Source organism: Equus caballus, chromosome 18 (genome assembly GCF_041296265.1).
Source record: "Equus caballus isolate H_3958 breed thoroughbred chromosome 18, TB-T2T, whole genome shotgun sequence".
Taxonomy (NCBI): Eukaryota; Metazoa; Chordata; class Mammalia; order Perissodactyla; family Equidae; genus Equus; species Equus caballus.
In genome coordinates this window covers 13,757,030-13,768,250 of record NC_091701.1, presented here as the reverse complement: position 1 = coordinate 13,768,250, position 11,221 = coordinate 13,757,030, and the positions used below count along the sequence as shown (strand labels likewise).

Genomic DNA, 11,221 nt, shown 5'->3' with positions numbered 1-11,221 from the left:
TGAACAAACGAACTCTTCTTTATTCAGAGGGTCCATACAAATACAGGTACCTTCATATGTGCAATGTTACTGAAGAAATAAAAGTTGAATTGACACAGAGAACAAATATTGCCCCCATTTCTTCATAGGATGATGGGTGTTATCCAAGCCCCAATGTCTACACCATCTGATTCCATCAACGACAACCAATACAGAGATGACGTGGAAGCAAATCGGAGCAAGAACATGTCCAGGGTGTTGAGATCACTGCACCCGCATCTCGCTATGCAGCGTTCAGAACCATTTCACAGCCTTGTTGTCAGTAAGTGGCATTTAGAGAACCCCGGCCGTGCGCTGATGATGTCAGGGGCTCTCAGGAGGCCTTGGCTCCCACCTTGGACAGCAGCACCTCGTTCCTGCGGCCCTCCTGGGGGGAAGCAGAGAGGAGGTGATGACACGAGCACCCACATGAGGCCCAGATGGTCTCACTGTCCTCCCCCAGTCCCATGGGAGGCACCCACTGACCCACTAAGCCAGCCTCCTGGCACGCTGCCATGAGCAGGCTGATACTTCCTGGCAACGTGCTGACCTTCAATGCCAAGACAGCTCTAACGACCACTGGCTTCTGAACTGTCAGACTGACAACAGGGTGAGAGGATCAGGCACTGTCATTCTGAAGGGTGTCCTGAAGCCTCCAAAATCCTCAAGAGGTCAGAAGCAGAAAGCAGACACTTAGGTGCCAATCTTGGACCACTACAGTGGGGAAGGGGAGAAGGCTCTCGGATACAGAAGCCGAAGGAGTGACAAAAGGCAGCCCTGGTTTACACAGCAAGCAGAGTATGCAGAGAAGTTCTTACTCCGACAGAGTGAAAGTTAAGAATATCCTAGCTTTAAGAAAGAAAGCAACTCACAGAAGACAGGGTGAGAGAAATGTGTCAAGGGGCACCTGTCCCCTTAAAAAGGAGCTGCATGAGATCTATTACTGCCTGTGCTGAGGAATGTCACGAAGGGAGGTCACTGCCCCATCCTGAGTGTGGAATCTGATGTCGAGTGGTGCAAGGCCACCTCTGCGTCACTGTGTATTCCCGTCTGCAGACATCTTCCAAAGCTGCTCACCGTGGATCCTCCGTCCCCCTGTTCCCACCGGCCTTGGGAGCTCAGGAAACCGCCATCTGCTAGCAAACAATCTCCACCTCTTCCCTGGGCCACGTCACAAGGAGCTGTGTCTACACTGAGAGGTGCACATGATAATGGGAGGGGCCTGGAAAGGTCAAGCCCGAGGGCCCGGGCTTGGCAGGGCGGCCAGGCCTCCAGCAGCCATGCTTCCCTGGAAATGCACTTAGCATGGAAGAGAAACCTTCTTTCACCCTTGAACCTCTGCATCCAAGGCCCCAAGGTCAACGTTTCCATCTCCCTGAGCCCGGTTAGGGACCCCACCTCTCTGGAGGCTCTTAGATCTTTCCAGCTACAGCGACCTTGGTTTTACTAAGACAAGTGCCAGTTCACTGTATAGTTTATACTTATCTTCCCTTCAGAGCTCTGGAATAGCTAGGCCCTGAGCTGAGGGTGGGCTAAATTAGTGTGAGAAGCAAGGCACTCTGGCACTGTTTGAGCACATGTATTTGGAGGGGAGGCAGTTAATTTTTCCTAGGGGTGGGAAGAGAAAGAATGTGAAGTCGAGTAACATTTGTTGTATTAGAAAAGTTAAGAAGAGGGTTTTGCTTCTTAAAATGAGTTATTGAGATTTTCTTGGGGGAAAAACTTCCAGCCAAAAAGAAGTGAGGAGGGGAGGAGATGGAAGAAGAACAGGCAGTCATACTATTATGACGTTATACTACTTTCTCTACTTCTGCGTATTTTTTAAATTTCCATGATAAAACAATGAATAAATAAATTAGTTTCAGTTGTCACCGACCTCACCTTTTAAATGAGGCAAAAACGTCAGAAGCATTCAAACCCCCCAGAGTAGAGGCCCACCAGGGGTAATTCTGTACATCACACCACACTGAGATGGTGCTTGAGTGCATCAGTCAAGATATCCTGGGCTGTCACCTGGTGTGTGTGAACACTGATTAAATTCATGCAATCTACTAGAGAAGCCTTTTGGGAGACTACAGAACAATATTGTCTGTCTGTTCAAAGCAAATAGAGGAAGAGTCCTTCAGGCATTTCTTTCTAGAACAAAAGGAAAAATGTGTCCTTGCCTCTATTTCTTTCCTGCTGAAGACCCTATGGGGCCCACTCTGTGTCAGACACAGCACTCACAGTGAATTCAGCTCACGCGAGATTATGTAGCCAGAGCCAGCTTCATAAAAATGTTATGGTTTGCACTCAGCAGTGCTGGCTAGAATTTAAATAGAATTTAAATCTTGGTTTGGTGACCCTGTGAGAGACAATGATTAACGTAATGCTGTGGTTACGGTGACTTCAGAGGATGTGTTGTTTCCTGGCAGACTTGTTATCCACACGCTCTCCCAGGGTGAGCAAGCCAATGAAAGTTCCAAGATAACCCAATGTCTCTACTCACAGCAGAGGAGGCTGGGAGTCAGGATGAGGGCATGTCTTAGTGCCCACATGGAGCCCAGGGGGCATCACTGGTGCTCAATTAATGTGGAGTAAACCAAACCCAACAAAGCGAACTACTAAGGTGGCCAAAGACCACGTTTCGGACAATGATGCTGTGTTCTGCATGAAGAATAATTATTGCCCAGCACAAGTGCTAGGGACCAGGATGTGGTGAGAATTCAGAACGTGGGAGCAGAACACCAAGCAGGTGGGTGGAGGCAGGTGGAGAAGGCAGAAGAGAGGGGCCACTCCACCTGGGATGAAGGGCTGCCCTTTCCAACTGTTTTTCTACCACAATCGAGATCTTACCTGGAACTGCAGATGTAAGAGCAGAATTGCTCTGGCTGAAGGGATGGGGTGGAGCCCGGGGAGCAGCAAGCCAGCCCCCATCGCCACCTCCTCCTCAATAATGGTGGTGGCCCGACGAGGGACCGAGTTACCTCAGAGGAGCTTGTGGAAAGAAGTTTAAAATTTGGGAACACTGATACGTGGTTGCTAATTCAAAATTTTTGCCAAGTACTATGTTAAAAAAAAAAAGGAGTACACACTATCACCACTATTTTAAAAGGGAAATACAATTTGACATCAAAAACAAGAGGACACGCTATATTTTAGAAAGGTGAGTCCTTTAAATGAAATATATATAGCTGTCCGCAGAACATATTACATTCTCCCTCCCTTTTTTTCCGAGTTGCTCTGAAGACAACAGGCTCAGACAAGAACTGGTCCAGGGTCTCGCTGGCTCTGAAGGAGCCGCCTGTCTCTGATGTGAGAGATCCTGTGCCTGAGACAGCGGAACGAGAAATCCTGATGCCCACCACAGCAGAAGGAGCTGCTTCCTTTGGAGGGCACCCTCTGCCCCGAGAGCCTGGACTGCAAGAACCAGCTTTTCCATTTCGCTTCGCTTTGCTTTGATTCTGACAGCTTACACTTATCCTCCCCAACTTATTTGCTTACGTTTCTGTTTCTGCTGTCAAAAGGGCAGGGCTGGTGCGTCCCAGCAACATGTGAAGAGTAATTCACCTCTTCTGGGCCTTTTCTCTTGGTGAGTTATTTGGGTTAAGGGGAAGAGCGAGATCTGGTGGGGAGGAGAGGGGCTTTCTTTGTGCCCTGCCAGCTCACTCACTGGCCCTTTCAAAAACGTCAGCGCAAACTCTCAGCCCCGGAGCACCTCGCCGCTCGCTCTCCATGCTGCCCAGCCTCAGACCCTGTCCCTGTCTGCTCCTGGCTGAAGCCTCCTGCTGTGCCCATGGCCAAGTCCTTCTCAGCCAACGACATCCCCTGCATTGCATTAGCACCCACGGCAAAGACTGAAACTCCTGCTCATCCCTTACTACTTCTTGCCTAGGTTCGCTGTCTCCCAGCTGATCATCTGTCTCCCTCCCCACAGTGGAAGCTCCCTGACACACGGACCAGGTCTGTTCTACAACCTGATCCATCCCCAGGGGCGTGGGAGGAGCTGGAGGGACATTTGTGGAAAGGATGAGAGATTTTGAAATGCCTGTGAGTTGTGGCTAACAAAAGTTACAATTAGACAAAAGAGAAGGAAAAGAGAAGGAAAGAAGGAGGAAAGAAGAGAGGAAAGAAGGAATAAATGAGAACAAAATTATTGGTATGGAACGATTATACTTTTTATCCTGTATACTAAACACCAGGATACAACCTACTTTTAGCTCCTCTCTATTTTCAGCAATCTCTAAACTCATTAAAACCACATGGATTTAGGTTAGAAAGGGGGAAAGAGTTCCTGAAAATAAAGCTGCTGAGATCCTGTCAAGCGACCAAATGAAGTCTCTTTTCTCTTAAGGGCAAACACTTTTCTCTCTGGAACAATGGACAGTAACCCTGCCCAAATGCAGAGAGAAAAGACAGTGACAAAAAATTCACTTGAGTGTTATAGGTGCCAAACACAGTGCTAGATGCTTCCATCCCTCATCTGACCCAACAGAACCGACCAGTGAGGAAACTGAGGCTTGGAGGGAGTAGGCCACAGCCCCAGTGCACGGTGGGTAAGTGCTGAGGGTGGGCCTGGGACTCAAGCCTGCCATACGCAACGTCCAGTCTCTTCCCACCAGCTTCTCGAGGTCCCTCCCGGCCTAAGAATGCGGGGAGGGAAATTCTAGATCTGAATCCAGAACAAGCGCTCTTTCCAGGCGGCCCTTGATGTGGGTGATGGAGCCAGTTTGCTGGTGAGTTTAAGGTGCCTACTAAGCGTTAGGAAAATGAAAATAAAGACGCTTTCTCACAGAACATTCAACCAGAGCCTTGAGACGGGCCACAGAACAACATGATCTTGAACTGCTGAGAACCACACTTAACTGCCAGCTCACACTGCCGACTTGCCATCTCCCTTTACAGACCAGGCGAGAACCAGGAGCTGCTCTGGTCTCGAAAGGCTCCTCTGGAGGTGAACACAGATCTCGCCTCAGCCTCACGTGCCGGGCCCAACCCTCCTCTCACCTCCTTGAACTCCTTCACAGTCTTGAAGTACAGCCTCTGCTTCTCTAGCAGCTCCAGGTACTGGTCACTCAGCTGGTCCCTTCTCATTTTGTTCTCTTGCTTCTTCTTTTCCGTCTGTGGGAACATTTTGGGAAACAGTGATGGAGAGGCGTGTTCTGATGAAGGGCTGCTGGCAACATCCAAAAGACAACAATTACTAACACGTTCGTGGACTTCCTTCCGGTACTTTCTTTCTTTGCATCATTTTTGAGGTTGGTTTATTTGTGTGATATTGCATAGAGGCTCTATAGTTTATTTAGCAATTCTATCATTAGGCGTTTAACTGTTCCATTAAAAAAACTTTTTTTTTGACCTCAAACAATTTCACAAAAAACAGGTTGGTGGTTCTCCACTAGGGGCTATTTCCCCCCAGAATTTCTAGAGACAGATTAATGGCCAAAGCTGGGGTGGGGAGGTGCTACTGGCATCTACTGGCAGGAGGCAGGGCTGCTGCTAAAGCCCTACAGCGCTCAGGACAGCCCCACAGCAGGAAGTATCTGGTCCAAATGCTACACTGAGCAACTCTGATTTAAACAACTGAGATCAAACTACAAAATTATCCTCTTTTTATTGAGCATAAGTATTTCAATGCTATTATAAACTGTCTACAATTATAGCTCAAAAAACCATACACTATTCCTAACCATCACTGCCTACTTACTCATCTTTCTATTGGTGGACGATTTAGGTTATTTCCAGGATTTTGATCTCATAAATAAAGGCCAGTCTTTGATTAAAGAGATTTTCCTAAGGTCCCTAAAAGCTTAGTCATTCAACAAATATTGAGTGAGTGGACATCTTGAGCACTAAATGCAGTGGTGATAAGGTGATGTCACTGCTCTCACGGAGCACACGTTCTAGAGAACTGACACTAACCAAGTACCACACAGAGAACTCCACAGGCAAATTCCAAGCAGTGATCAGGACTGTGAAGAAAATGAACAAGGTTAAGGGACGGAGAGGAGGGTGGGTGCATGGCCTCTTCAGACAGGCTGGCCAGGGAGGGCTTTCTGAGGAGGTGACATTTGGGCAGAGGTGGCAGTGGCTTGTACTTTATTTCCCTGGTCCAATCCTGACCGTGTGCCCAGCTCCTAAGTCCACTGATAACTCGTTCTGAGACTCTGTGCTCTCCTCTTTCCACAGCTCTAGAGACGGCCACCTGCTGCACACCCATGCCTGGGTCTGGAGTTTGGAAACCTGCCTTGTGCCCAGGTCTTCCAGAAGGGGGCAGTCCCCTCTGGGGACTCAGCCAGGGCTCTCCTACACTCAGAGCCCTGGTTCAGCAGCTAGCCCTGCTCCCTCATGGCCGACTTCCAGATGCTGCCCGAATGCCTCTCTATCACCGCTCATGTTCCTGCCACAACACCCACTGCTGTTCCTTCTTGGACCTCCATTCCCAAAGCTGTCAGATACTTTCTCTGCTGTGCTGGGGGACCCTCGAAGCTAGGTCCCTATCTCATATTTAGCAGACCAGGCAGGTCGATTCCAGGACTTTCCTGTCTGCTCTGTACTCTAGCAGAAAATCTGGCCATGACTGACTATATCCTAGTGATATAAGCAAACAAATGCACTTTAATTCAAATGTATCCAGGACCTACTTTGGGAGGTAGGGTGGGAACCTGGAAAGGGCATAAAGTTGAGGCCAGAAAGGCGTGGTGTCAAATCCTAGCTCTGCTACTCACTGTATCCTTGGACAGGTTAGCTAACCTTTCTGAAGAACAGGTGACTTAGCTGTAAAATAAGGATAATATCACCTATATCACAGGTTTCATTGTGAAGAGTATACGACATTACGTGTTAAGGGAATGATACATCATTTGGTTCACAGTAGCTACTCAATAAAGACAGTGTTTCATCTGGACATTTGCCATCCTAGAAAGCATGTGGTAAGAAGTGGTAAGAGACCTCTCACCCTCAGAGTCAGGAGCAGACTCTCAGGTCTGAGTTCCATTTTCACACTGTTCTCAGCATCCCCTCACCCACTCACACTGCTCCTACTCCTTGCTTACTGGATCACCCCTTTGCACTCGAGGTCAGGAACTCCAGATTCTTTGACCGAGCACTCGCTCTCAGTACTCCAAAGACCCAGAGACCTTACCTCCTCTGGGTGAGGTCAAAATGCCTACTAGTGTGTGAGTCCCTCTTTACTCAGGAAGCCTTCCACGGACCACGGACACCTATTCTACCACTCGTAGCCACTGCTGGTCTATTGTGTGTACGCCCTGAATCTGCCGGTTCTGAAGAAATCTGTGCTCTGGGGGGACATAGACTCCCCTGCCACATCTGCACTGAGCAGGACCCATCAGGCCACCGAGACAGGGAAGGCTATGGTTTTTTTCAAACGAACGAAAGACATCCACACCAATGAGAGCTGCTCTGCAAAGCAGACAGACTTGCTCCACTCAGGGTGCCAGCCAATATTCAGACCCTGCATGGAACCCTCTGAGAACTGATTTGGAGTCAAGTGAATGAGTTCACTTGTTCAACAAACAGTTCGAGTGCCCAGCATGGGCCAGGAGCTCTGTTAGCCACTAACAACACAGACACAAGAAAGACAGCCCTCTGCGCCCCGGGTCCTGACCATCCTTCTAGGGGCCACCACCTGGCGGGTGAGGCGGCCACAGCGGCAGCCTCCTTCACTGCCAGCACTGAGGTGCTGCCAGCAGGAAGCCTGGGAGAGAACAGACAGAATGAAGGCTCAGGCCTATTTTTCCCCCAGGAGTCATCTCCCAGTAAACAGGAAGGGGCAGCCAAATGAAAAAACCCCAATAAATTGCTGTGGTTCTTCACTGGGAGCAAGAGCAGCTCCCCGGGGAGGAGCACGCAGGGGTGGAAAGGGCTGCTACAGGCTTGCGTCAGCCCAGTTCTCTGGCCTCCACCTGCCTCATGCCCCAGGTCACAGAGAAGGGACTCACTCGCTCTGCAAGAGAGCCTGTCCTGTCTCGGGTAAGTGTATGTGCACACAACAAGTGCTGCCTCAGGTTGCTCTCATTTTGTTGCTGAATAATCTTGTCACCAGTGATCCATTTTTTTGGGCTCCTTTGGCCTCATTTTATTGAAGTCATTAATGGGGAGATCAATATTTTCTACAGGGAAAGGGAGGTGGAGAGAGTCTGCCCTTAGTTCATCTCTTGTGAGAGGAGCTCACAGGCAGCTTGAATGTGTGTCTTTGTGAGCAGGTACTATGATGACAGGTCCCACAGGCAATCCTTCCTTCCACATGTTACATTTTGACATCACTCCCTGGACCACTTTGCTCCCAGATAGTGCGAGAAGATGCCCTAAGACCAGGAGGTTTTACTGCCATACCTGAGGACCAATCTGGTGTAATATGTTTTTTAAACAGGACCCACAGCAACAGACATCTGGAGGAATTAGAGAAGGTTCACTGACTTTGGTAGCAGGAAACTGCGCTGTGTGTCTGGCTTCCAGACAGTCAGCAAGTCTACTTTACTGCAGACCAGACGGCCCACGTGCAGAGCCGCAAAGCAAAGAAAATCCCATGCTGCCCCAGACTGAATGGTTCTCTTGAAAGCTTCTCTGGAACTCCCACACCCCTGGTCAGTTCCTCTTTTCTCTTCTGACTTCTTAGGTTCAATATCCTCTCACTTTAGCAGAATTTGGTTCAGCAATTATTTGCATTTTTTATAGGGGGTTCCTGAAAACTAAAAGGCTCTGAAGATCTAACAAATGAATCTCTAATGGCAGAATATCACGAACCAAAGATCCAGCGAGGAAGGGATTCTGGGCAAGAGAGGAAGCCTGCTGGTGAAGTGGGTTTCCTCACCTGTGAAACGGGAGTACCACTCCCCACTGAACAGGGCTTTGAGGAGGATTAGCGCCATGCTTGGCACACAGGTGTTCGATCCATGGGGGTTATTGCTAAGAGCAGCCTTTGAACCCCCAGGGCGGGCAGCGCCTGGAGCTAGCCCTGCCCACTGCAGGCTCAGAGGCATGGCGGGGCCCCTCTGCAGACACTGAGGATGTGTCTTCAGGACTGAGAGCACGTTCCCACAACAACCAGAAGAGGCCTGCTTTTTGCAGGGCCTTCTCCATCACCACCACAAAACCCAGGCTGCAGGAGAGAAAAGAAGCCGTCTGACCTTCATTCTACTTTGCTTAATTCCTTCTACGATCTGTTCCATCTGACGCAAAAACTGGTCCCGGGCAGCAGGGGAGGCCATGGCTCTGAAAGAAAGACCAGCAAAGGTAAGACCAGCACAGAGGATTCTCAGAAAGGGGGTGGCACCAAGGAGTGAGCCCCATACCCAGGTCATGCCCCAAGTGGCAGCCAGGCCTTTGCAAGGCACCATGGACCCTGGGATCCCAGGCAGTTAGGGATCCCAAACTGAGGAAGGCATGAAAATTAGCCTGGTTTTGTAAATGAATGTGAATCTTTTTTTTTTTCATTCTCCCTACAATTTTCTTAACTAATCTGTATTTTCTTACAGTAAAATAAAATGTGACTAAAACTAACAAAAGTATCTTTCACTGTGAAAGATGGCAGGTACTGCTTAAGAAATGAATTCCATTTAGTTTCTAAAAATCTGAGGATTTGAAGGCACTCCTTAAGATTGGAAGGCATATTCTCAGATTTTCCTAAAAGCAGGCTGGGAAAACCTAGTCCTGTTTCGAGAAGCAGCAGTTAAACAAGTGGATTCCCTGATGTCCTAAAACCCTTCCCTTCACCTCCCGTTCTTCAGGGGGAATGACGCCAGAAGGATCGGAGCACACGGATACAAAGAGTGAGAGTTCTTCCAAAGGATGGGCTGACGGGCAGAACTCACCATAGTAACACTCAAACTGCAGCCTCTCTCAATTATCAGGAAATAAAGATGAAGCCGCCATTTTTAGAAATGTCACAGGTTGTAAGTCACTAATTGAATCTTCTCGGGGGCTCTGGGATTTTTGTTTGCTCTTAATTAGAAATGAAGCTTAAAATCTAGAGTTTGTAATCCATCAAGATCTTAGTTGCTGGTCACCTGCCAGGGGACAGCAAAGACCCTGTGCTGGAAGGAAAGGAAGCCTGCAACACAGAGAGCACGCCGTGGGGCTGCCCGGATGGCAGGTCGGCCAACCGCAAGCTGGAGGGTTGCGATGATTTGGGGACAGCTGGGCCTTGCCATCCAACTTTGGGAGAAAAAATTCATATCTGAATAAAGTAGTTTGGAGGATGCCTATTAACTTAAAAACAAAATCTACCACAAAATTTTAAGAATTATATAATTTCATCATCTAAATATTAAAGCATCTCTAGCGCTCAAGAACAAATGCTGTTAATCTGATCTCAGCAAGACAAAAGGAATACAGGAAGAGATCACGCTAGTTAGGTAGAGGCAAGTTATTTGAAAGTTAACTTTTTTCCCTAAGATATTCCCTTGGTGTTTTCAAAATTCACTCTAATATCACTGTGTTTTTGCAAGAATTCATGACCATGTAAAGCAAGACATGTTTGCATGCTGCAGGAGGGGTGGAAGTGTGAGAACCCCATGCCGAGCCCTGTATTACTCAGCCACACCACCGCAATGTGACAGTGAGCTGAATACCAAGTACAGGGCACCGAGGTAGTGACAGGGAGCAGGACCAACAGCACTTACTGTGAGAAGTTCTCGTGAATTGAGTTCAGCAGGCTAATCTGAGGAATAAAGAAAAAAACAAAAAACGATAAGCAAAAGGCTGAAAGGTCCTTGTGCCACCTCCACCACTGGAAGGTTGTCTCGTCTCTGGAGCCTGCTTCTGAAAGGAACATACCTTGTTTGTATAGACGAAAGTAACATGAGAAAAAAGAACAACGGGTTCTTAGCCCCACAGTATTGCCCAGGGAATGTAGGAACAGGGCTCCTTGAAGGGACCTAAGACCCAGGTGGGAAGACGCTAAAATTAGGGCTCTGGGCTGCTGCCATGACAGCCCTTTCCATCTTGCCAAACACTGCACTTTATTTCCAGGCTATCAGCTTAGTGGAGGGTCAGCTGGGGTGGAGAGCGAGAACACTGTGCCCATCCTATTCTTTCCCACAGATCTTTTTGCCAATGTGGCCAGCTGCTGGGTGGATTTGAGAGCCTCCATGGGAAGGCATGATTCAAGGTCCCCATTCCCATGGAAACTGCCATAGCCCACAAAGTAGGACCCTCTATCTGCCCCAGTGGCACAGTCCAGGGCAAGGCTCTGAGACTGGGG

General features: G+C 48.6%; 1 protein-coding gene and 1 long non-coding RNA gene across 12 annotated transcripts in view; one reads left to right on the top strand and one right to left on the bottom strand.

Moving 5' to 3' along the window:
- Nucleotides 1–11,221, bottom strand: part of LOC111772081 (coiled-coil domain-containing protein 93-like) — a 123,631-nt gene continuing 112,410 nt past the window's right edge. For 9 of the 11 annotated variants that reach the window (XM_070240725.1, XM_070240731.1, XM_070240728.1 and 6 more), the window contains 4 exons: nucleotides 10,641–10,678; nucleotides 9,147–9,231; nucleotides 5,005–5,118; nucleotides 1–406 (listed from right to left, as the gene is read on the bottom strand). In XM_070240725.1, the coding sequence (XP_070096826.1) occupies nucleotides 353–406; nucleotides 5,005–5,118; nucleotides 9,147–9,231; nucleotides 10,641–10,678 (291 nt within the window). In that variant the 3' untranslated portion in view covers nucleotides 1–352. Of the gene's footprint in view, nucleotides 407–5,004; nucleotides 5,171–9,146; nucleotides 9,232–10,640; nucleotides 10,679–11,221 lie in introns of all 11 variants that reach the window. The other 2 variants (XR_011428173.1, XR_011428174.1) reach the window with 1 other exon arrangement.
- Nucleotides 8,390–9,908, top strand: LOC138918626 (uncharacterized). Its single transcript, XR_011428176.1, has 3 exons — nucleotides 8,390–8,603; nucleotides 8,695–9,252; nucleotides 9,747–9,908. It is a non-coding gene; the product is annotated as an uncharacterized lncRNA (long non-coding RNA).